Source organism: Pan troglodytes, chromosome 6, assembly GCF_028858775.2.
Source record: "Pan troglodytes isolate AG18354 chromosome 6, NHGRI_mPanTro3-v2.0_pri, whole genome shotgun sequence".
NCBI classification, from domain to species: Eukaryota; Metazoa; Chordata; class Mammalia; order Primates; family Hominidae; genus Pan; species Pan troglodytes.
The window spans coordinates 105359983-105387383 of NC_072404.2; the positions used below are offsets into that span (position 1 = coordinate 105359983).

General features: G+C 39.2%; 1 protein-coding gene across 5 annotated transcripts in view; it reads left to right on the top strand.

The window, feature by feature from the left end:
• Window positions 1-27401, top strand: part of DYNC1I1 (dynein cytoplasmic 1 intermediate chain 1) — a 325617-nt gene that overhangs the window by 209931 nt on the left and 88285 nt on the right. For all 5 annotated transcript variants that reach the window (XM_001170561.5, XM_001170506.5, XM_001170374.5 and 2 more), the window contains 3 exons: window positions 2150-2312; window positions 4419-4518; window positions 13326-13451. In XM_001170561.5, the coding sequence (XP_001170561.1) occupies window positions 2150-2312; window positions 4419-4518; window positions 13326-13451 (389 nt within the window). The remainder of the gene's footprint in view (window positions 1-2149; window positions 2313-4418; window positions 4519-13325; window positions 13452-27401) is intronic.

Here is a 27401-nt window from a genome sequence, read left to right on the forward strand (position 1 = left end):
TTTGTTTAATTTCAAGTGTGTCTCAAGTCATCTATTAACAGTGACCAAAGCCAAGTGAGTCTTTTTGAATAAGACATTCTTCTTGGCCTATAGTATTCTTGTTTAGTCAGGTTTATTCATTTATGTAACAGCATTAACCAAAACAAAATGGACTTAGTAGGGTTTGTTCCCCTTTTGCCTAGTTCCATTTTGTAGTTTTATTATATTCTGGAGTGAAATAATTCAAATGTCTCATTTACAGGAGTTTTAGAAAGCAGACTAGTAAATTGCTACTTCATTGAAGCCCAGCATATTTAGCTTTAATTCTTAAACCAGACTTAAAGTTTAGGTATCATCCCCATTTCATTGATAAAACTACTGCTCAAAGAGCTTCAGTGCATTGATTAACTAATCAAATCTAGCATATGGCAGGGTGCTTGATTGCAGGTTGGTGTCGTAGAGTTCTTTGTGTTATTTATGACCTCCACCTATTTCCCCACTACCTAGCCTAAGTCTGAGTGTGCATATTGTCTGATTCAGCATTTCACAAACTAGTGTCTCAGCAGCACTGCTCAGTAGAAGTTAATGGGGTCCTTGGAAAGTCTCAGTACACACTGGAATATTTAGGGCTCTGGAGACCTAGACAGCAAAGAAATATTTCTAATTTTATTTAGGGCTGCTAGAAACTACGAGGTGGGGTGTGTTAGGAGAAATTCTTCTGCTATAATGGATGAATCATGTGTTGCCCTAATATTACCTGGAGAGCATTTCTTAAGGTGTGAACCAACTACATCAGGATCATTCTAGTTTCTTGTACAAATAGAGATTCTCATGTTTCTCCAGACCCCCTGCCTCATGGTCTGGGGCAGGGAAGGGGAGGCTAGAAAGAGGGAGATGTTAACGAACATTGGATCCACTGCCATGACTTGACTCTGTAGAAGGGCTTCTTGACACTACAGATTTCTTAGGCTTCAAGATACAATTAGTCCAATTATGTAACACTTTCATAAAATATTGTGCTACAGGTGATAGTACCTAAAAGATTCTTCTGACCATATGGCCAGGTGGAAATCGATTTTGTTGTTAGGATGGTTGTGGAAGTGCTTGGAAAACCCTGTAGGTGAGTGATTCCACCAGAGGCTCCACCTGTGATTGTAATGCACTACCCTCCTCCTGTAAGTTTAACTTCAGGAGCTTCTGTACTACTTACTGAAAGAGTAACCAATGAAAAGTTTATTGTAGGCTCTCTCCACCAGAGTTGAACTAGGGTTCCTGAAGAACCACAAAGGTTCAGCTGACAGTTTCTGCCCTTGAGGGTTTTTTGGTCTGGGGAGTTCCTAATCCCTTCCCTAAGGTTTTATGTAAAACTCTCAATTGAAGGAATGGTTTATGTAACCAAATGGTGACTCTAAGTTGAGCTCACTTTCAGAAACTATGACATGCTACTAGTTATTTGATCTCTTTGTCTCATTTTTTATCTTCAAATTTAGTTCGATAAGATTAATCATACCAGAAAAGTAAGGCAGAAAAACAATTGTGGGTTGTTTTATAGAAGCATGTATTTGTTCCATGTGTTTGTTTAAAAGCAGAAGATCTTGAGTGAAAGCAGGTTTGGAATGATATATCTCTGCTTTTGAATATAATCTATATAACAATCAGTCAGCCTTACCAACTAACCGTTTAAAATAAAATGAATTTATGAATTTACTCAGTAGAAAAAGGAAAGGTACTATGAGGATCATATTATAGAGTGTTCCTAATTATTTAATATTGCCAGCTTGACAATAGTACAATAGCATAATAGCATATATAAATACATAGTTTTGTGAATTTATCTATTAAGCCATATTTAAGCTGTTTTTCAAGTTAAAAAAAACATTTAGAACTGATTGCTAAAAACACACCAATCTATTTTTATTTGTAATCTTCTTCAACTCTTCAAAATAATAATTAGACCAAATATGCAATCTTTTTGTGGGGACATCTGCAGAAGCCTTTGGTGTGAATTTGTAAATAATTTAGAATCAATATTAGCAATGATTTGTTTCACTGTGTCTTGCCACTCCTTTGATAAGCAGTCTCTCTCAAGAATTGGGTTCCTCTTGATAAGTTTTAATTGTCCCTTTTTCTTCCCTAACAATCTCTTTTACAAAAAAATAAATAAATAAAGCCCCTCCAAGAGAGTTGACAGAGGAAGAAAAACAGCAGATCCTTCATTCAGAGGAATTTCTCATCTTTTTTGACCGGACAATACGGGTAATTGAAAGAGCCCTGGCTGAAGATTCCGACATCTTTTTTGACTACAGCGGCCGAGAGTTAGAGGAAAAAGATGGGTTAGTCTCTTGTGTGCATTCTTTAAAAAATAGCGTAAGTTATCTGTTAATTCTAATTTATTTATGTTCTGACTAGGAAAATTCCAAATTAAGAAATCAGAGGAGGGTGAAATTTTGGAATTGATCTTGCTGAACAGCTTTGACTATGGGCTTTGGTGATAACTTCTGGCTTAGAGCTTCCTTGTAATTATCATGTGCTTCTGTGAAATGCTTTTGAACTTGGTATCTGGGGAACAGTCCAGGTGATAGAGACTGGCAGAGTCACATGCATTATCCTCTGAGAAAACATTCTTTTGAGCAGCAAAGGAGATTCGTGTTGTATCTACTAGATTTATTCCTGATGTCCAAGCAAATAGGAAATTGAAGAAAATAAACATGAGGTGTGGGAGAAGTTAACTGATGTGTGTAATGATGAACAGAGACTGGAAAATGTTTCCTTTTTTTGGTATCATGAAAGTATGCATATGTGTATATGCCTTTTAGGAAACATATTAATATATGTAAGAATATATTTCCAGGCAAAACAAAACTAATCAATAAAAGCAAGTGTCCCTAAATGACTTCCTCTGTGACTGTAGCATAGGTATTAGAAAAGGCCATGACTGTCAACCATCATCCTGGGGAGAATAGGACGGACTATATTAGCCTTATAAACATAAATATAGCTGTTCTTAGCCACAGATCTCTTTTGGCCAAGAATGATATGTGAAGATAGGGTCACTTGCCTTTTTCATCAGGCCTGATTTTTTTTGCCGTTTCTAAAATCCAAATACATTCTTAAAGGACGATATCTTATCATCATTGAGGATGCTCAAGGGAATGTAACAGAGGCGTGAAAACCAATTTCAAAAGGGAGTCCTGTACATGTTCTCAACAGTAGGCGGCATCTTTAGACTACCTTGAAGAGACAACAGTATTTTGAATATATATGCTCTACAATCTTTGTGTTTTTTTGAAAAGCCATTTTTCTATGACTTTCTTGATTTTGTTGGTCCTATTTCCCTCTGTGTGCCTGGCTCAGTATTATCCTAGGCTCCTGGCAGGACGTGTGTGTGTGTGTGTGTGTGTGTGTGTGTGTGTGTGTGTGTGTGTATATATATATATATATATATATATCTCCTGAGTTTGCAATGGCGGAGCTGAGGAAGGGTTAGCAGAAAAAAAAATGTCATATTAGGTTTACTAATTAGAGCCCAAATAACTTGTTGGAAGTCAGGTCACCCAGTCTGAACAAGAGCCATATAAGTTAAGTGATGCAGGGCGCAAGCCAGCAGTTGAAGCAAATGAACAGAGGAAAGGTGGGTGTAGAAGAATTTCTGAACCAAAGCCCAAGCAACTTAGGCAGCTTTTTATGCAGATCCCATAGTTCCTGGTCCAGAACAAACATTACTCGATGTAAATACTCAGCTTGTGGAGCAGCTGCATAACCAGCACTGAGTTCCTTGAAGGAGGTGTTATGGCCAGTTGAGTGTCAGCCAAGTAAACACTGGCTAAAGTGTAATCCTCCTAGATTCAGATGCTGTTTTGGTCCATGGCAGAAGTGATAAGCATCTGGAACATATCTGGTGAATCCTCCACTGTCTACCACGCCTGTCTCATGGTAGAAATTATCACTTACTATTGAGTGAGGAGGCTACTGCTACAGCCTGTCAGCATTTACAAGTAAATAAAAACATGCATATCATTTCTGGTCTAAGGACAAATAAGGTAGTATCGATATCAAAGAATCCTCTGGTGTGCTGTGCTCCCTTGATAGCAGAGATTTCTAATAAGCACTGCTTCAGGCCAGAGCCTTTCAGGGAGAGGCTCTGGCCTGAACCAGGGTTGGAGAAAGCTTGGGACTGGTCAAGATGGGAACTTGAAACAAATCTGACATTTCATAACAGTCCTGGAACGACATGGAAACCCTTGCCAGGTCAGGTTAGAAAGAGCTTTTCATAAAGAAGACCATCTTTAGTTCATTAATTTTGATCAGGGTATGTAGTCTAGATTAACATTTTGGCCTCAGAGAGTATTGTGTGCCAGGCTTTTGCCATATCAGTGCTTCTATATGAGCAGCATAGAGAAAGAGCTCCATATTTATCTCTGATGTTTAAATCCTCCTAGGGATGTTCAGGCTGGAGCCAATCTTTCTTTCAATCGTCAGTTCTATGATGAGCATTGGTCCAAGCATCGAGTGGTCACTTGTATGGACTGGTCCCTCCAGGTAAGAATTATTGCTGGGCTGGGACAAACTGGGCTTGTGTTCTCGTGGCATTTGTATTAAAAAAAATAAGAGATTTGTTTACTTGCCTACGATTTCCTCTCTATGCCTGTTGGTTTTTTTCCCCTCATTTTACTGAGGTTTCAGTTTCAATTCTCTACTCAGTTATTTGTATTTATTGAGTACCTACTATGTGCTAGGTACCAAACAAGAAGCCAGATTGTTCTGTCCATGAAACTATTCCATTAAGATTACCACTGATTTCCTACTTGTCAAATCCTGTGGATATTTTTAATCCCACATCTGTCCTGACCTTTCTTTGTCAAGCAGCTTAGTCAGCTTCCTTGTGCCTATAGAAACATCCTCTTTCCATTGAATTCTCACTACTCCTCTCTACTGTCTCCTAGTTCTCTGACTTCTCCAGGATTTCTTTTTCCTCTGACCATCCTTGAGGTCCCTGTGGTCATGCTCTCAAGCCCTGCTCTTCTTCCTGATGTGCTCTCTGCAGGAGATCTCTTCCACTGCTAAGGATTCAACCACGAACAGCCTGTTTATATCTCCCACCCAATCTCCCTGCTGAATTTCACTTTGTACACCAGACAGAGCCACTATTCTAGGTGTCCCATAGAATCTTAAATGAATTAGTAACTCATTATTTTCATATATCTCAAATCCTTTTTTACCTGTTATATGATCTGTATGTTAAAGGCACCACAATATACCCAAAAGCCTAAAGCAGAACTTTCATCAACATTGACAACTTCCTCTTCTCTTCCAGACCCAGTCTATCACGAAGACTTTCCATGTCTTCATTCATGTATTCATCATCTAATACTATTCTTAACCTTCAAACTGATATTTCTACCTTCATGCTTGTCCACATACAGTTTTCCCCTGGAGAAATCTACCCAAACAATCTTTCTAAAATAAAAATCTGATCACTCGGCTGGGTGAGGTGGCTCAAGCCTGTAATCCCAGCACTTTGGGAGGCCAAGGCGGGTGGATCGCTTGAGGTCTGGAGTTTGAGACCAGCCTGGATAACATGGTGAAACCCCTTCTCTACTAAAAATGCAAAAAGTAGCAGAGTGTGGTGGCAAATGCCTGTAATCCCAGCTACTCGGGAGGCTGAGGCAGGAGAATTGCTTGAACCCGAGAGGCAGAGGTTGCCACTGCACTCCAGTCTGGGTGATGCAGTGAGACTCCATCTCAAAAAACAAAAAACAAAAAACAAAAACCTGATCTCTTCATTCCCTAGACCAAAACTCCCCATTGCCTGTAGAAAAGAAGTCTAAGCCCATCAGTGTGGCATTCAGAGTGAAAGCAGGCAAATTTACCAAACGCCAATTTGCTGAATGGCCAACTCAACTAGGTGACAATATACCGGGCACTGAGTAGGTAAGTAACATGCAAAGGCACACAGCCTAGTGTAGTGACATCAGAATTTGAACCTAAGCATCTGATGCCTGAGCCCACATTCTTAACAACAATGTTCCTTCCTGCAATAACACTGACATAAGAACAGTGAGAGAAGCAGGAATGATTACTCCTAAGCACTTATGCACAGCACAGTTTCTGCTTTCTTGCTTTCAATGCTTTTATTGGGAATAATAGTCATAGCTAGCTTTTAATTTATTTTTCTTATATACAAAGCACCATGATAGCTGCTATGAAGGCTTTCTTATTTCCCCCTCACAACAATCATATGAGGCAGCCACCCTTACTATTTCCATGACATATTTGAAGAAGTTGAGGCTCAGAGAAGCTAAATAACTTGCTGAAAAATCACTCAACTAGGGTGTGGTATAGTGGGGATTTATACCAAAGTATTTTAGCATCCCGTGGCATATGCTCTTAACCACTGCCTCTCACAAAGAGCTTCTGGATCTGAAACTAAAAGAAGTTGTAAAGGTGCAGAATGATATGGGGCAGATAGCAAGTGCTCTCAAAGTTCAGTGGAGGTTGGAATCTGTCTCTGGTCAGACAGCGCTTCTCAGAAGACTGGAATTTAGACAAATGGAGGGGAGAAGAGGGTGTTCTAGGCAGAGCTATAAAATGGTAAGTCCCAATTAATCCTATTGGAGAACAGGGGAACAAAAGAGGGGTGTAATTCCCCACAACTAGACCCTCATCAGCAATAAAGTGGGTGAATGTTCTCTCCTCTTGAATTCCTTTTTGTATCCAAACAACAAAGCACACAGTGAGTGATCTTGCAGAGACGAAGACAAGCAGGGTTTGCCCAACCACTTTCCACCAGTGTGTGGGTGGTCTCTGAGCATGCTTGAGTGTGTGCACAGAAATCAGATCCAAGCCTGAGGAAACACTTAGCTCAGCTTGTTCACTTGTTCAGAGTTGGGGAATCACACAGGAACCTTATCTGACACATTCCTCAAAGGCAACTACAACCTTGTTCCCCGGTCAGCTGATAACACTCCCTGAGGAGGCACGGGGTGGGGCTGGTCCCGCCTTGCCTCAGTAGGTGATGGGCCACATTGCCTGTGGAGGTGTTTCCACACAGGGTCTCGCATGATGTTTGTGTTGGAGGAAGTGAAGTTGGAAATAACAGAAACTCTACCATGGAGAGACCACATTTATTTTCCCCTATTTTTGTGTGACCTGCCTACCTACGCTGTGGGGAAGAGGTTTGCAATTTTGAAAAATGTGTTGTATATGAGGCGTAAGAAAAAGAGATTAGAACCCTCACCTCCTGCATCACAACACTGTTGAGGGGTTCAAAGGACCAGGATTACATACTTATGGGATAAAGAGACTTTTTGATGGATTTAGATGCAATCGAATGATATTAAGAAAGAAGAGAGAGAGAGGAACAGTCTTGGTGTGCAGTGGTGGCGTGTGTGTCTAGGATGATTTCCTGAATGTAACAGAATAGAACTGAGAGGAGAAAAAGAAAGAAATTATAAGGTTTCAGCATAGCTTTCCTTTGATCTCCTGGGCTTCTTAAACCAGAACACTTTAACTTTGAAATATTTACAAAATATCGTCAAACATCATTCCTTGGAAGAAATCTGGGAAGCTGGAGGATTATGTCAACTTTGTCACCCATTGAACATTATTTAGCACAGTCAGTCAATAATACTATCACATACCACGTGACAGTTTTCAGATGTGTGCAGAATCAGACTCATGATCTTACTCCCACCATGTATACTCACTCCTCTCACATGTAAATTGCATCTTCCACTCCTGCAGTCATCCAGGATGCAAACCTGAGTAATCTTTGGCAACTCAGTTAGTTGCTAAATCCAATCAAATTTACAACAGCAAAAAGATTACTATTGACACCAGTGCAAATCCACGAACATGGATTTGACACCTACTTTATGTCATGCCCTCTACTTCTTGCTTATGTTAGGAAACAGTGTCTTACTGGTCTCCCTACTGTCAGTCTCTATAAGGTTAAGTCACTATAAGTACTTTTACCTGGTTAATCTTTGTAAAGATTACTTATACACTCTGTATCAACTTGGGCAAATTGCCTAACTTCTCTTGGCTTAAGTTTCTTCATTCATGAAATGATGATAATAATACCTAGCTCACACATTTATTGTGAGTGTTAAATGAATTAATGCATATAAAGGAATGATAATTTGGCTGGACACAGTGGCTCACACCTGTAATCCCAACACTTTGGGAGGCCACAGCAGGAGGATCACTTGAGCCCAGGAGTTCAAGACCAGCCTGGGCAACATGGCAAAATCCCATCTCTACAAAAAATACAAAAATTGGCCAGGCATGGTGGTGCATGCCTGCAGCCCCAGCTATGTGGGAGGCTGAGGTGGGAGGATTGCTTGAGCCTGGAGGCAGAGGTTGCAGTGAGCTAAGGTCTCATCACTGCATTCAAGGCTGGGAGACAGATCAAGACCCTGTCTTTAAAATAAAATAAAATAAAATAAAATAAAATAAAATAAAAATAAAGGACTAATAATTTTAAAAGTGTCTGGTGCATAAGAAGTACTTGATAAATGTGACATAGTAGTGAGAAGAGCAGTAGCAGTATTATCATTAGTTGCAAAGTGTGACTCCTATTGTCCCCCAGAATAAAATCTAAAATCATTAGCCTGTGTTCAGTGACTTCCATGATGATGCCCTGAGGCATTTCCAGGCCTTTCTTCTTTTATACAGCTTGATATAGCCTGCCTCCTAGCCACATATTAATACTACAACCTGATGTGTATTGGACATATTCTTCTTCACTGTATTGGTCAAAAAGACTTCACCTTTGACTAGGTTAAGTAGACAGAGGAATTTACTGGGGAGCCATTATAGTAGTTACGGAATTCATGAAAAAGATGAAGAACTAAAACTTAGAAATATTAGGAGTCTGGGCAGCCCGAGGGACCTCACCAACAGGCTGCTGTCCTTATCCAGACCCCTTTGCCAGCTCCCAGGTCCTGTGTCTCAGTTCAAAGTTTACAATATTCTGGTTAGAGAACGCCTTTGGCTCAGCTGGGTCAAGTATCAACCCTGCAATTAACTAATTATCCCTAGGAAGTTAGGCTTCTGTTGACTGGGGTAATCTCCAAAGAGAGAGATTCACATGAACCAGGCAGATACCAAGAGGGGTCTCCTGCACCCCTCTTTGGACTCTTGTCCCTGCTGTCATCTGTCCTGATAACCTACCCACTTGACAAGGCTCAAGGTCTCATTTCTTCTGAGAAATCCCTTTCAATTTCTCTTCCTGCCACACCCCACACCAGCTTCCATGCTTATTTATTTATTTATTTTGAGATGGAGTCTCACTCTGTCGCCCTAGCTGGAGTGCAGTGGCATGATCTCCCCTTACTGCAACCTCTGCCTTCTGGGTTCAAGCGTTCTCGTGCCTCCCCATCCCGAGTAGCTGGGATTACAGGAGCAAGCCACCAGGGCTGGTTAATTTTTGTATTTTTAGTAGAGACAGGGTTTCACCGTGTTAGCCAGGCTGGTCTTGAACTCCTGACCTCAGGTGATCCACCCTCCTCGGCCTCCCAAAGTGCTGGGATTACAGGCATGAGCTAGCATACCTGGCCCCATGCTTCTACAGAACCTTGCTTCTGCCTCTGTCTTAGCACTTGTCATGGTCTGCTTTTGTATTTGTCTTGTAGTTACTTCTATGTGTGTCTTACCTCCCTCCATCTAATGATAAGTTCCTATAGAGAAGAGCCTATTATTCAGGGCATTCATGTCACATATTTTACCTGTCATGGTGCCTTACATATTTATAGGGGACACTTGAGGCATGCCACAGCGGACAGGAAAGGAGAAGGCTTTTGAAGCCCAACAGACTTTAAGGGGGTTCTTGCTTTATCACTTATTAGCAACATAGCATGGAATATGTTATTTAACCCAGGACTCTGGGTTTCTTTGTCTGTGGAAATGAGTAAACCATTGCCTACCTTAGAGAGTTATGAGGACCAAATGAATTAACATATCAGTGTCTGGTTCATAACGGGCACTTAAAACATGATGGTTCCTTCCTCTCCAGTAAATGCTAGGTTCTTTTTTTTTTTTTTTTTTTTGACGGAGTCTTACTGTGTCACCCAGACTGGAGTGCAGTGGTGCACTCTTAGCTCACTGCAACCTTCACCTCCTGGGTTCAAGCAATTCTCCTGCCTCAGCCTCCCGAGTAGCTGGGATTACAGGCACACACAACCTGGCTAATTTTTGTATTTTTAGTAGAGAAGGGGTTTCACCATGTTGGCAAGGCTGGTCTCGAACTCCTGACCTCAAGTGATCTGCTGGCCTCATCCTCTGCGTTGGAGGCCTCAACCTCTGCCGGCCTCAGCCACTGCGCCCCAACTAGGTTTCATTTATTTGTTAGAAAAAAAATGGGGTTGAGAGCATATCTGGTAATTTCCAGGTAAAATTCTCCTAGGGTAAGTATTGGATAATTCAGCTCTATGAGTAACCAAATGATCATGAATTTCATAATTCTTTATATTCTCTTTAAAAACATAACTTCGAACAACACTTAAGATTAAATAATTGTTTAGAGATTTTTTATTGGAAAAAGAAAATATGACTAGTCATGTTCAAACAAACGGTGGAAAAAGACATACTAGAGGGCACCTTGAAATCCCAAAAACTTGCGTGAGATAAAATTTAAATCAGTATCTTTAGGCCTTATGATCTCAGTTATAGAAATTATGCCAATGACATTTCACTGGTAATTTTACTAAAGCACTCCCTGTTTTCTAAAGGAGTTTTAAAGCTAAATAATTTTAAATATTTTTAAATGGAAAAAGAAAAGCTGCAAGTGGGTACCAACAATGAGACCCAGCTGGGTGATATTATTGCAGAAACATCTAGCTGCTCCTTAGCCCCTGTGGTAGTGGTGTTGATGTTTATAGAGTTGCCTTTTCACATGTGACATAGTTAAACTTCAGATGGACAGTCTGGAGACTTCTGTGTTTATCTGGATGTTAGTTTCTTTGAATGGGCTTTGAATCAAAGGCTTTCTTAATAGGCCTTTGATTCATCCGCTGAGGAGTGTTTTTTAATAAAGAATGATTACTTCCCCTGGTGGCCACATACATGTGTGTCACTGTACGCTTATACTTCCTCTGCACAACCAGCACGTTGTAACTCTCTGCAGATTTCTTTAGTTGAGGCTGCTGGAAGAATGAATAAGACTTAGATGTAGTTATTTTTAATAGAAAAAAAAGATCTGTATTCAAATTCATAAAGGCAATCTTCCATTAAATATATGTATAGAATAATGAAAAAGGAGGAAAAAATTAAATTATAAGAAGAGAGTGATACGGTCTGCCATAATCCTGATACTATTTTTAATAGGGCTGCCTTTTGAGACTCCTATGTAGGAATGACATTTTCATGAAATGTGTCCTAACTCATAAGTACTTCCTATGAGATTTATCCTCAGTTTATTTAATAACACTCAGGACAGAGTTTTTGTAGGGTGAGTAGGTCTTTCTAATACCTAGAATCACTATAGAGTCCTTCTTGTTATTTTACTGGTTATATTTCTTGCATTTAAGCCTTTAATTATTAGCATTGTTTGACAACAAAGGATGATATATAAAGCCTTTCTATTGAGCACAGAATTACTAAAATTAAAAATTTTAAATAATTAAAGAAATTTTGGCACAAGTTTATTATATGCTAGGAATTGACCCTGGATTCAGAGGTCAACAAAAACCAGTCCCTACTCTCAAAGAGCTTACAATCGAGTGAAAGACACAGGTGTAGAAAAAAAATTATAATGCATTTGACAAGGGCTTTAATTGGCAGGACAGACACATGATACAAAGGGAGCTGATAACAGGCAAGGAAGGAAGTGGTTGGTTAAGTCAGGATTGTCTGGAGGACTTGATGCCTGTGTTGAGTCTTAAAGGATGAGTTAATTATGTGAACAACACAGAAGGGTCATCCCAGTGAGAGTGAGTATGAGACTCACAGGTACAGAGATGTACCTGTGTGCCTCAAAACTAGTCCAGTGAGGCTGGGTCATAGGGTGTGGGAGGTGGGGAGAAAGAGGGAAGGTTGTAGGAGAGTAAGCAGGAAAGGCAAAAAATGACAGATTATTAAGGATCCTCTGTGACCTGCATTTTGCCTTGAAAGTAATGATGAGCCATTAAAGTATTTTAAGCTGAGGAATGACTTAGCCAAATACATATTTTGTAAAGTCTTCCTGATAAAGGATGGAGAATGGAGTTAGGTCAGTATAGGAAGCCATTTATGAAGCTGCTGCCTTCATCCAGATAAGAAATTAATTTAGCAGGCTCTGACCTTAAAGATAGAAAGAAAATATTCATTTGAAAGGTATTGAGGAATTAGGGAAATTTAGTGTATGGGAGTGAGAGAGAGAAAGAAGTAAAAATAAATGGGCCAGGCATGGCAGCTCACGCCTGTAATCCCGGCACTTTGGGAGGCCAAGGCTGGTGGGTCACGAGGTCAGGAGATCGAGACCATCCTGGCTAACACGGTGAAACCCCATCTCTACTAAAAATACAAAAAATTAGCCAGGCGTGGTGGCGGGCACCTGTAGTCCCAGCTACTCAGGAGGCTGAGGCAGGAGAATGGCGTGAACCCCTGAGGTGGAGCTTGTAGTGAGCCGAGATCAGGCCACTGCACTCCAGCCTGGGCAACAGAGCGAGACTCCATCTCAAAAAATAAATAAATAAATAAATAAATAATGTAGAATGGCTGGCCTGGGCCAGGCGAATATTAGTGCAAGACCCTAAAATAGGGAACATGGAGGAGCAGTAGGTTTCGTGTGGAAGTCAATGAGATCATTTTTCTATGTGTTGCAATTGATGGGTCTATGGACAGCCCTGAGAAATCCCCAGTAGGCAGTCAGATATAAAGACCTGCATCTCAGAGAGAAATTAAGCCTAGAGATATAGATTTGAAAATTACCAGCATGTTAAGCTTATTAAAGCCACTGGAGTAGATGAACTTACTCAGCGAGAATAGCCCTCCTTGGAATTTATGTAATAGAAGGAGAACCTGCAGGAACTGAAAAGAGAAGTCAGGGAAGAAAATCAGGAGAGAAAGATGTAATGGAAGCCAATACAGGAGAGGAAGGGAGTAGCACAAAGTGTCAAATAATACGGAGAGGTAAAGCGATGTTTGTAGTTTGATAGTTACCGGTGAGTATGACAAGCGCATACAGAGTGTTGGAGGCAGAAACAAGACTGCAGGAGGTTGCAGCAGTAAGCTGATAGTAGGTATGCCACAACATAACAGAAAGCACCATTTACACTATGTAGTATACCACGTGTACGTAGGAATAACAAAGTTTTCCTTGTGTTGTCATCTTAGCATAATTCATCCTTGTGACCTCTTCCATTTAGTACCCTGAGCTGATGGTGGCTTCTTACAACAACAATGAAGATGCTCCCCATGAACCAGATGGAGTGGCCTTGGTTTGGAACATGAAGTTTAAGAAAACCACACCAGAATACGTCTTCCACTGTCAGGTAGGAGTCAGCGTAGTAAAAATAACTTACATCTCCTGCTAGACCAAATATAGTTTGTGCTGTATTGCATCTGTCTTAGGCTGAGAGGAAGAACTCAGTTTAAAAATGAAATTGTTGACAATTTTGGAAAATTCCCCCACAGTAACCTAATGTTTTGGGAAAGTGGCAACCCTCCCCAAACAGTTAGGAAGCTTGGTTGGGGACTGTGTGTCATTTTCTTTCTATTTAAAACAGCCCCCATGAGGATGAGTTTATAAAGACCTCGCACTTATGAAGAAATCGTGGTGTACCACTTCCTCTGCTTAAAAGCAACATATGCTTGCCCACCCACGTGGACATCCTCAGAGCACTACCATTTCAAGTCTCCTACTCTCTTGGAAATGCAGTTCAATGGATTTTGCTGATTTTAAGTTTATGGGCGCCATACTACCTAACAGATAATACTTTTGTAGCTGGCATGGGGCAAGACTTACCACTCGTATTTCTTGAGTTGCTGGGAAATATAGATGCTGTTTCTGGTTTGAAAATGAAGAGATAATTTCGAATATGTTTGTATTTTTCATCCCTTCTCTCTGTGGACACGTCTTCTCTTCCCCTTGACACAATACAGGCTGAAATTATGGTACCCTTGTACACGTTCAGCATTGCTCTGTTGCCATGACTCTGCCTAAATAATAGGCCTCAGCATAGGCCAATACACCAACCCCTTTATTAATGCTCCTATCCTGTGATTATGCACAGGCAAATGAAAAACAAACATTTCAGCTCAAAATTGCAGTTCCTCAAATGTTAACAATTCAGAGGTACTGAGTGGCAGATTACTCTGAATACAAATACATCATTTGAAGAGGGTGGGTAAACCTGTTGATTTTTGGAAGCTTAGTGCCATTTTCTATCTAAGAGCCAAGTATCTTTTTGAACTAAAATATGTTTAGACTTTAGAGCATTATCAGATATAATTTGGGGAATAGGAGCTGCTGGAATAGAGTCCCAGCCTCAACCTGATTGAGTAACCTCTAACTCTGGCCATGTTTTTCTAATTTGCTGTCTCAAAAACAACTTAACGAGAAGTCTAGGTCTGTATGGTAAATAACCTTTATTTTCTTAGCCTTTGAAATAAGAACGGTTCTTTCTTTTTTTCTTTTATTTTTTTTAAGATTTTCAAGTCAGCTTGATATGCTCCTTCTGTAAACATAGAAGCACAAAATCCTAATTTTGTTCAGTTTTACAAGGTTTGCCGAATCCCCAGGAAAATACTGTAAGGATTAAGAAATAAAGAGAAGCATATTTTTGAAAAACAGTGCCTTTTAAATTATTTTGATATTACAGAAAGTCTTTGATTTTAAAAATCCAACAATAATACATTATTATAATCAATATGTATGATCTTTATCATGATTTTTAAATTTTAATTATATTAACTGACTACAGGTTTCTGGAATCAACTGTAAATTACTTGTTTTACCACACAACAATAGTTAATACTAGTATTAATTGAAAAGGGCATTCTTGTGTGTGTGTGTATCTTTGGGATCATTGACTAGACATTTCTCCAACAAACATTTTTTTTAGTTTCTCCCTTAATGATCCAATATATGTCATTGAGAAGAAAATATACTCGTGATTTAAAAAAAAAAAGCAAGAGGTACCCTAAATATAGTAACAAGATAGTCATACCAGAGTTACCAAAAGATGCTGAGTAAAATAGTTGATTCCAAAAACTTGTAGTCATCACTTTGATACAGGTGATACTCATGAAGTTGGGATAAAGGTCAGCTAAATATCACTGGCTGCCAAAGACAAACAAAATTGCTATGATATTTAGTATTTCTGAACTGTTGGGAGACAAAATCAGGAAACTTTCAGCAGCCAGGGAAGTCCTAGATGAAATAGTGATGGAGGTTAGGTAGACAGATAACATAATAAAGGCAATTTGGTTACCTTTGTACTAAAGTGTAATACCTGTAGCAATATCTATGTGTTTCTGTATTTTAAATTTTCCCAACACTTCTGCCTTCATGATCTCATTGATTGTACAACAGGGAGGTAAGAAAAATGTTATTATTCTCTTTTTCCAGTTGAGAGATTTTATACTTTAGAGGTTACCCAGCTAGTGAACAGTAGAGCCAATCCTGGAACTGAGGCTTATTCTATCGCATACATCGTGCCATCACCTAGGCTGCATTCTAAAAATGTGGGCAGATATGGGACTTGATAGCAAAGGCTGTACAGCCCATTCAAGGTATATTTTTGGCCACCTACTCTTATAAGGTATCGATTAGACATGGTTCTAGACGTGGCTGTCTTTACCACCTTCTAACCCTAAATGGAAATTTAGAGATCCCACAGAATTAAAATATATATGTGGAAAAACCAAAGCCTTCACTCACTGACCTATAACTTTTCTTCTATCCTATCTGATCTTTGCTAAATCTTATTTATTACAACTGGTCATTTCTAGACACTAACTCAGGGAAATCACGTCGTTTGAATGTGCTTCTCCTGTGATGTTCTGATAATTTCAAAATTAGACAATTCATTACTTAGAAAAAGGGCAGAGGTAGAGAGTAGCAAGAGTACCTTATGATGACTGTACTTTTATAATTTTGGAGTAATTGCGTAGCTATTCATTTCCTGCTGATCTCTGCTGATTCTTCATATTTTTTAAAAGTGTATAATTGTAAACAAAACCAATGGATCAGAGAAGCATTGTGTCAGTCAGTGGAAAGCAAATGCACAAGAAACAGACATCAGCTCCATGGTGTTTTGTAAAGACTGACAAGCTTTTAGCCTACTCATAAAAAGATTTTAGTATATGGTTTCATTTCTCTCTGTTATGGATAGCAAGGCCAAAAAGTATCTTCTACTGTCACAGGCAGTTTTTGTGTCTTTACTAAACTGAATTTTTAGTGTGATCTCTGGTCCTGCATTTTCTATTTTTATTTCAATAAAAGCTGTCTGTACTTGGAAAATATTGGTGGACCCTGCATAGAAATCAGCCACTCAGCCCCATAACACACTCTGGCAGTGCTCCTGCTGTCTTCTGTAGTGGCTTTCACACACTGTCATTAGATTATGTGTCTGACCACCCTGCATTGCTTACCCTGGTGTGGTCTTTCTCTTTTAAATGGAATGAATAGAATCAGAAATATATACCTTAGAATTATCTGCGTTGAGGTAAATGGAAAAGCTATGTTTAGAGTCTTAGCTTGGTCAGAGGTTTTTATTTTTACTTTTACTTTTTGGTGATTTGGTTTCTTTGTTCTTGGCAATCTCTTTTAGAGGTGGACCTGACAATGACCTGAAGCTGACAATGACCTGAAACCCTCACTATGTCAGGGCAAAGCAGAGTGTGAAGTGGGGTAATATCAGCTAACCTCATTTGTGTCAGTGTTTAAAGCCCTCAGTCTTTATTCCTTCATGGGCTTTGCTTCCCGTTAAGATTCTATAAAGGGTACAGATGTCATTGCTGCACACGGCCTCAGCTGCCCAGTGTTTGATTCTGTATGAGGTTCCTGCTAACCTCAAAGAGAGTTCCGCCTGTGAAGAGTGATGGTAACAGAGGAGGGAGTGTGGGCTGGTGGTTAGGACAGGGCCAGAAAGTTAGGACTCGGAGTTCCATTCCTAGCTGACTGCAGTGCTGAGTGACCCTGGGTGAGTCATGGGGGCTTTATTGTTGTGTTTCCTGATCCCATGCAAAGAAGACTTTCTCTAGTCTCTAGTTCAATTGTAAAGTTTATTTCAGTAAACCTCATTTCTTCCTCCATCAATTTTTTCCCTCCCCCAACCCAGATTGTGGTCTGTAATCCAAATCTACAAAACGGCTGTGGACACAGAGATATAAATTAATTGACATTAACTTTGTAAAGTATATTTTGACCAGAGAAGTGTTAGAATCTCCTTAAGGATTTTTATTTATTTTTTTAAATGAAAAGAATAGTAACTTGCTTATGGCCCATCTGATAAAAAGAAAAGGGCATCTTCTAAGCTTTTCTCTTGGCTAGGCTAAGAAGTGGTTATTACAGGTCAAAAAAGAAAAACAGATAAAAGAATAGAAAGTTCTTTGACAATTACTGCTTCATATTTAGTATGAATTCCTGGGATTCAAAATGAAAGCACATAGTAGGTGCTTTATAATTGCCAAATAAACTCCATGGCTAAGAATATGAAAACCAGAGTGAGACCCAAACAGTTTTCAAATGTGATATTCAAAGTGCCTCAGGATGGGAAAACAGAAGAGGAAGCCTCAACCAGTGTTACATTGATTATCATACACATTTTGAAGAATAAAATCATGGAAAATTTAAACTTACTTTTGACATAAAGGTAAAATTAAACTCTTACATAAAAGATACAACTTACGTGGATCAGACCAGAGAAATAGTGCCACAACATTGCTACTTTGTGCCTTTCGGAAAAGGCATAAGGGAATACCAGTATACATGGTGAAATGAAACGCCAACATCCCAAAACACTTCTTTTCTGCCAATTGAGAATGACCGATCCGATGAGCTAGACAGTGATTCTTATTAAATCAAACAGCAGGAATTTCATTTTGCTTTGCCCAGGAAGCTGGAAGCAGAAAACCTGCCTCTCCAGCTTTCATTCTTTATCTACCCTCCTCTAGAGTCTTCTCCAAAAAGCAACTCATGAAGAAGCAGAAGTGATCATTGGGACACATCTAGGGAAGTTAGAATTATCAGCTGGATTCTAGCAAAGAGATTGTATTGTAGGTGATTCCTCATCTGAAAACAGCAATGAAGGAGATTATTTCTATACCTCATGGAGTATGCGAGGGACCAAGTGAGCTATTTGATGAAGAGGATGCCATGAGAATACACCTTTAAACAAGTTGTTTTAAAATCGTTTTATTTGTCTTGCCGTGTCACATTGCAAGTGATCAAGCTAAAGTTTCATATCATTACAAAAACTAGCCTCTTATTAGCATTTGCTGCATCCCATTAATGTGCACACATGTTGTCAACACAGAACTCCAGCTGATTCTATCCAGTTCCCTAAATGCCCTTCCCTTCTCTCCCCATCCACTGTGCTACAACCATCTGAACCAGGCTTTCTCCAGTGTGCTTCATTCAGGAAGTATCCTGGGAATTATGGATGCTGTGCAGTGAGAGCCAGATTGCAATATGAGCACGTTTTCTGTCTTGTCCCTCCCTTCCCTTCAATACCCACCCACCTCCAGCCATTCACTGAGGTGAGAGAAGCCTTGGTCTCGGGAAGATGGGTGTTCTGAGGGGTCTGGGTTGAATATGGATGGGATTCTAACTACCTCTTAAGATTGTAATAAGGATAATAGAAACAACATAGTTATATTAGCCTGCTCAGGCTGCTACAACAAAATAACATTGACTGGGCGGTTTATAAACAACAGAAATTTATTTTTCACTGTTTTGGAGTCTGAGAAGTCCACAGTCAAGGAGGCAGCAAATACTGAGCTAAAATGAGATCAGTATTTTAATAACTGGTAAGGTTATACTGTGTGCATAGCCTTACACATAACGTAATCTGTGAGAGCTCTCTTCTTGGCTTGCAGATGGCCACTGTCTTGTTGTGTCTTCACATGGTGGATGGAGACAGTGAGCTCTCTGATGTCTCTTATAAGGACACTAATCCTATCCTGTCAGGTCCCTACCGTTATGACCTCATAACCTTCATTACCTCCTTCTGGTCCCTATTTCCAAATACAGTCACATTGAGGGTGAGGGCTTCAACATATGAATTTGGTCGTGGTGGGGAAAGTACAATTCAGTCCATAGTAATTGGTGAACTTGCTTTGAAATGATAAAAGTATTCTCTTTACATCTGTTTGTTTTACTATTATTGCATGATAGTCACGTGGGAAGAAGCTTAAACCTTGGCATTTTTATTTTTCTTGCTAGGATATATTCCTGAAGAAATTTCACCTAACTTAGATTCATTCATTGACCCATTCATTTGTTCATTCATTCAACAATTATTTTGGAGGTACCCACCATGGCCAGGCCCTCACAGCAGTGATAGGCTGGAGGTGAGACCCTCTCCACAAGAGCCCTTCAGTTTTCCCCAACCCCAACCATGCTTAATTTTCCATCACCTGACTGGCTCCTCTCAATTATTTCTATTACCTAGGCCCTGTTCACATTGGTTAAATTTATATGTGTGTTCTTTATATTAAAATGCCAGTTGATAGAGGGAAACTGAGACAATTCCAAAGTTCTCTCATCCCAACTATTTAACCATTTGTTTTCTAACTAAATGATGATGAGATATTTTCTGAGTTCTGGGGGGAGGTTAAGTACATAGTGGTTAAGAGTGAGGTATAAGGCCACACAGCCTGGAATTATAATTTGGATTCTACCACTTAGAATCTCTGTGACCTTGAGCAAGTCAAATGGTTGTTATGAAACTATAATAAATAAATAAATGTGATGTATTTAGTGACAGGCCCATAGTAAGTACCCAGTGAGTGTCAGCAATAATTATTATTGAATATACAAGAATGAAATTCAAAATATGTAGCAATCTTTGTGTATTGTCCAAATAGCATGGATGTGACCTCCCTCCTTAGTTGCTGAATGGGGGGTTGTGACTGAGGGGTTCTCCAGGGAGGTACCAATTCATTCAGGCAACAGGAGAGTGCTGGGGACAGGTAGAGAAGGGCATCTTACCAATGAGTACAAAATAAGCTCAGCATTTTTTTTTGTTGTTGGTTTTGGTTTTTTTTTTTTTTTTTTTTTTGAGACAGAATCTTGCTCTGTCATGAGGCTGGAGTACAGCAGCACGATCTCAGCTCACTGCAACCTCAGACTCCCAGGTTCAAGCGATTCTCCTGCCTCAGCCTCCCAAGTAGCTGGGATTACAGGCGCACACCACCACGCCCAGCTAAGTTTTGTATTTTTTGGTAGAGACAGGATTTCACCATGTTGGCCAGGCTGGTCTTGATCTCCTGACCTTGTGATCCTCCTGCCTCAGCCTTCCAAAATGCTGGGATTACAGGCGTGAGCCATTGTACCCGGCTGAACTCAGCGTTTTAATAACCCATAAGGTTATACTATGTGTATGGCTTGAATATCATCCTGTTATTGTGCTTTTGCCACTTGCGAGATACAGATGCATTGGCTTCCTTGGCTAGACTACTCACACTGATGGCTCCATGCCCCAGCTTCATAAATGAACCCTCTTGTACCTACATAGCTCACATGGCTACAATGAATTATTTAGAGACTAACTGGCCATTTGCCGTGCTTAACACACTCTGTAGGCTATGAAGCAAGAATAAGGATGATGGGGCTGACCAATGTTTTCTACTTTCATTTAATACCAGTTTAGCATATCTGTTAAAAGCTGTCCCTCTTAGAGATATGTATGACCCAAGGACCCCTTTGATAGGGCTTCCATTTTCTGGACTATCAGATTATGCATTTTCTTTATCCTACAACATTTTCATATAGGCAGGAGCAGGTTTAAAAGAATACCAGGTGGTCTGAAAGGAAAGAGAAGTCTCAGAAGGGCAGCACCCTCCCTCAGAGATATGTGCATCGGGGCCCTCCTTTCAGGAAAGGAACCAGTACAGAGCAGGAGTGGGCTGTAGTTGCCCCAGGCCAGATGAGTACCCACCAAGAGTGGACAGAGGCCACTACCACCCCCGAGAGGGATACTTGTACATTGCTTTGTCTTGTTTATATTCTAGGGACGGAACCACTTCTAGACTCCAGACCATCTATTTTTTAAAAATATAGCTTTTTCTCCCTCTGCAAACTAGCTCCACACTTTCTGATTTGTGTGTGTCTTTAAGTTGCCTAATATTGTTGGATGAATGGGGCTTTTTGAACACACTGTGTTATTAATAAATACAGAGACTCCTGGAATAAATAAATAATGTGATTCTCCAAGAGTCACATTCTTATTTTAATACATTTTAGACAGTGACTTTGAGCAAAACTTAATTTTTGGAATTATTTGAAAACATTTACTATTGTAGAGAATTTCTGCAAATATAATTATCTTTACTTCCCGGGGAAGTTTCCTAACCTCTATTGTAACAAATAGTCTATACTTTGCTTTTTCCGTTTTTATATCCGATTGTTTACTTTTAAATGGTATGTTCATTATTTGCCAAAGACTTGAGCAAGATGTTGCTTTTATTAGATGAAAGATTTATCTTCGTTAATTTTTAACTCTAATCTCCTTGAAAATATGTTGAGTTTATGCCTTATATGCTACAAATTATTGTATCCATAATCATTTTATAACTTCAAACCTCACTGTTTTTTGTTCTCTAAAGCCAGTATGTTTTTTTCCTTTTGAGTTTTTAAAAAAGTATTTCCAGCACCTATGAACAATAAGTTATGTTATGCAGCATTACATCTTTGCTTCTTCAATAACTTTGTCTAGTGTTATGTTGAGTAGTTGAAATTAAATTAAAATCTTTATTTCTTTAAAATGTTCATGATAAATATAGTCTTCTGAAAACTAAAGAAAACAGGAGCAAAAAATTGTACCCAAGTGCTCATGCTCACATAAATGCATGCACACACACACACACACACACAACCAAGACTCTCAAATCCTAGTCAAAAGCTATATTTCACCAAAGAGAATTATAGTAACATTGATGGTTTGCCAAAACCTCAAGCAGTGACAAAATCCACAGTGTCCTGAAAGGGATGCCTTTGCAAAACCATGCCTCTCCAGATGGTTTAGATTAGAGATGTTTAAAAACACATGGCAGCATTAGTTTGGTTTAGAATTCATAGTTAATTCAGTAGATAAAATAATGCAAATTTGAAACCCTATCCTGTCTATCAGAAAAATCATCAAATCTTATGATTGCTCTTAGGAGAGGTTGGTATGTGATGTGTTGATTTTTAAATTATCTAATTGAAATAATAAAATTAACCAAGAAAAAGTAAAAAGAGGATTAAAATATAAGAGTATGAGTAAAAACTTTCTTCTCTGCAGAATATTTCTTCCTTTAAGCTGTCATATCCAATCAGTTTGTATGGGATTCGACAGCCAATTGTCATTTCCTGAGATATACTCTGTAAAGAGGTTGTGTTACAGAGACAGCATGAAAAAATGGAAAAAATAATTCCAGAGCATCATGCCAAGAGAAGCCAAAATGTCCTTAAAGACCACAAAGTGTTGCCAGGATCCCTTCACCTTGCTAATAATAGCAGATAAGCAGCTTACACACAAATTTTTCCTTTGGCTTATTTAGCTTTCCCTCCTAGACACTTTCTAAAAGAGAGTGCTCCCAGTCCACATTTTAGTAAATTATTTTGCCTTATCTGTGGTTTTTCATCTTGGGTGGGCGCTCTTTGTGAACAGCGATGTTGCATATTGCGTTATCTGACACAAGACGTATAGTAGTTCCCCCAGGACCCTAAAAGGCTTCATCACTAAGAGCTTGGCTCCCACTGTCCCCTTCCTTATGTCTAAAATCAACAGTATCCCATCCTCTGATCCCACAGCTGGACAGCCAGCAAACAACTCCTGGAAAAGAACTGCTGTATGGGAACAGTATTAATTTAATGATGTATATTATCGTGTATCCTACCAGCAGCATAAATGAAAACATTCGGCAGATATGTTGAAATTGCCACTGGAAGAATGCTCACTCAAGGACTCAAAGCCTTTCAGAAAATCCACACGGGGAAAATATGGGACAAAGATTCTACAAAAATAGAATCAGAAGTTTTCAAAACGCCGTTGCTAGGCTTTGAAGGGCTTGACTCTCAAAGTGGCCCAGTATTTACTTCCCCCTGAAAGTAACACATTTTGAGCATTTTTCCAAATATAAAAAGTAGAACTGTAGCTTTTAATGGCTAAAGGAGCTCCACTATCAAAGTAAATGTGCTTCTCTGGCAGCAAGGACACATGTGCGTGAAGAAAACAAGGGGGGAGCAGGAAGAGTAGGATGGTCCCTGTCACAGGAATTTGTGTGGATTCATGAGTATTTCAACTGTAGATTTCATTTTGTTTTAAACATGGAGAAAATGTGTTAGCCAACCTTAACAACTGATCAATAGTTCTGCATATATCCCCACTTAATATGTGTAACGGGAGATATATTTTGTCGTTTCATCTAATAATCAATTTTTTAAATAAATGGGAATGGATGATGACTTGGCAGAGGAAGATGCAAGCATTCGAGAGAATCCAGGCGCTTCATCACAGGCATAAATGACACCATGCCAAAAGACTTCACTTTTGGAGCAGGTGCTCAGAGGAGAGAAAACCCCACCTGAGCCTTTCTCCCCCTCCCCAGTCACACTCCTCATGATGACACTTACATGTTTTATTGCATCTTCTCTTGTGTGCTTTGTCAAATTTGTGAATATTTGGCTAATTTTCAGAACAGGATTTCACTGGATTATCACTTCTCTATATTGAAAACTGCTTTACATAAATTTCCTGCCTTTAGAACATTCCAATGTGTTCTTCCCTTTGTATGAGGGATTTTGAGCCAAGTTCTGTAAAACATCACAAATTTGGACAACATGGACAGAGAAGGCCAATTCTCAAATCAGATATGATTTACTAAAGAAGATCAGGATAATTAAATGATTCTTTTTGAAAAACAAATCATCACTGTCTCCAAACTATCCTTTGTGTAAATAGAAATTTTCACTATATCAGGTCCTCTGATATGACAGCTGCTGATTTGGGACATTGTTACAGAAGTGAAACAGAACACCAATGCTATGTTATAACTCAAACTTGTAATTAAACATCTGGGACCTGCCTGCTTTAATGAAGAGATAAGAATATTTGGTTGGTTGTGTATCATATCTCTAAACTGATACTACTGTGATTCAATCATTACACATTGTGTACATGTATCAAAATATCACATGTACCCCCAAAATATGTACAACCATGATGTATCAATAAAAAATGCAAAACAAAAGCAAATACAAAGATTGAAGGACTTAGAAACTATTTATTTTTTCACATTATTCTTTTAGTTAGCAAGTACTCTTTTTTTCATACACAGTGCAAAGAGAAAAAAATTACCCTTTATTGTTCTGTTAAAATTTCACTAGTTAGCTAGTACTTGTGTTACAGGAATAATGGCAAAATAAATGGGAAATGGGCTCTGTGAGCCTCTCAGACCTGTATTATTCCAAAACTAAATTTAAAATATTTTTTCTCAAAAACCTTTACGAATTCTTAAACAATGTCTGTATCATGGATACTTATCCTGAGGGATCCAACAGTGTTGAATCTTGCCTACCAATGGAATGAATTCAAGCCATAAATATATTACATGACTGTTCTCCACCTCAAAACTCTTCTAAAGCAAGGGAGGACAGAAATGGAAAAGTAAATAATATAGTTCCTGTTTTATATTCTACATAGTTCCTGATGAAAACCCTTGGTGAGTTGTATGTGTGACTAGTTCATATCAATGATGTTTGGGTGCAAAATTCGGAGATAGCAAAGAGCTGCAAAATATGATACATCAGGAGAAATGAAAGCGTAGAGGTAGGGCAAGGCTTTTCATTGTTACCTACATAACACAATTTGCCATATCCTTAGGTTGATGGCAGATCAACCCAGCGAAAAAACACTCTAAGCCTCTGTACAGCATTTTTAAAAGAAGGCTAATGGATTTTTACTGCCTAGTTCACACATATCAAAGTAAGAAAGATGACGCCTTGGGAAACAGGCAATATCAGTTGAAGCAAAGCATATTATAAATGCCAAGACCTATATTAGAATTTATATATGCCCAAAGCCTGTTTATTTGGGGACTGAATTCTCACTGGCTCTGAGCCTGAGGGGCCACAATCCATTTCTCTGGTTAAGCTAGGTCAGTACCACCTGTGTTCCTACGGTGAAGTCAGAGCTGCTGAGACCCATATACCCTCCAGCCACTGTATTTATTATTCCACTTGGGAATGCTCTGCTCTTGAAGGCTGATCTGACGAGGGTGGGATCACAGGCAGCAGGTATGCCATGAACAACAAACCCATATTCTTAACATATGTTTAATTTGAGTAACTCTCCTCCTTTAAAATACCTCTTGATTCTGAATCCACATCCTGATTTGCCCACTCTTGTTACCATTTTCTGCTGCCTGTTCTGAATTAATCCTTTGAGGTGGTCATTCCCCGGAAAGAAAAAAGGAAAATGAGAAGAGAGATGCAAAGTTGGGAATGTGAATGAAAGAGAATGGGAGAGAGCAGAGGGAAGGGGGTCATTAACTAGAGTCTGCTTTCATGAACTAGATTTTCTTTGAGCTGTATAAGAAAGGAGAGGTAGAGGAAGAAGAGAAATACAAAAAAAAGGCACTTGAAAGGTTATCCATTAATACCCCTACTGAAGAATGAAAATCATTTTTTGCAATAGAGCTCAATTTACAGATTATTTTCATTTCTCTGTCGTACTTCATCTCAAAGAATTGATATAATCTAAAAAGTGGTTAAAATTATTAAAATAGTTTCCATAGTAGAAAATTAAATGATTTTACTAACTGTCAAAGTCAGTGTTTAAACTGAGATAATTTGAATTATATTTCATATAGTGATCATGTCACTAGGATGTCTAAACATTCTTTGGAAAAGTAATAATCCCTGATTCTGATTTCTCATCAACAGAAAACTGACTAAAGGTTAAGAATATTAGCCACCAATTGCTGTTATTTGCAAAAACCTAAAGAGAAGGCTGGTTTTCATGAGGAATTTTGAATTTAAATATATTCTCCACCTTGGAACAATTAACCCTTTAGGAGACTTTCTGCATTTTTCTTAGGTGTATTTTCTGCTCAGAGGGTCATGAAACTGCTTCAAATACTTGATTTAAAATATATTTGAAAGTTAAATAGCAATATATTATGCTATTAAATATAAGATAGCAAAATATTATGTTGCTTCATAACATCAAATTTGTTTTCCATCTATTTATCTATCTGTTTATCTGTCTATCTAGCAATCAATCAAATACAGGTTTTCCTAGGCCACAGCACACTGGTTTTTAAATGAAGTCATATTAACAGAGTAAAACATATTTCTCTGGTCCTCACCTCATTTGCAACTTAGGCCCTCTGGGGTCTTCACATTCTCCCACTTTTTTCCCGGGAGTTCTCAGAGGATATTGCAAATGTGTTCATGAATAAGGTTCCAATGACTGCCCGTGAAGCTAAAAGCAGCTTGCAATGACTCCAGCACTCAAGCCCCAAGGCCTTGCCCTCTGCCCTGTCCCCATTAGCATCTGAGGGCTGGCCTCACCCACTCCAGAGCAAGCTCCACCACTAGGTGCTGGTTTCCATTGCTGCAGTGCCATTGTTGCTGATGATGCTCTAGACCCCTGAGTAGCCCTGGGCCTTCCAGAACTGAAGCCAGCAGAGTCAGGGCATATTCCATGAAGAAGGAGACAAAAATGATTCTCTCCCCCAAAGTGTGTATTCTTTGTCTCAAGGAAGCCTAAACACACAGGCTGGATACTCCACTTGTTCATAACAAATACAATCTTTTCTGTTGTTCCAGTAGCACCCTTTTGCAAATAGAGCTCTGCAGACCTCTCCCACTGATCTGCTATTCATGCCTTCTACACTGTGAACACTACTTAAACTCAAACCTGACCACCTGTTTAATTATATTTCAAGTTTGAAATGTAATGCTGTTTACCTCATCACTGGGGCAGATGACTTCTTTTTTTTTTTAAGACGGAGTTTGACTCTTTGTTATCCAGGCTGGAGTTCAGTGGCACGATCTCGGCTCACCACAACCTCCGCCTCTCGGGTTCAAGCGATTCTCCTGCCTCAGCCTCCCAAGTAGCTGGAATTATAGCCATGAGCCACCACACCCGGCAAATTTTGTATTTTTAGTAAAGATGAGGTTTCTCCATGTTGGTCAGGCTGATCTCAAACTCCCGACCTCAGGTGATCCACCCGTCTCGGCCTCCCCAGACGACATTTTATTCAGAACAATTCAAGATATTTATTGA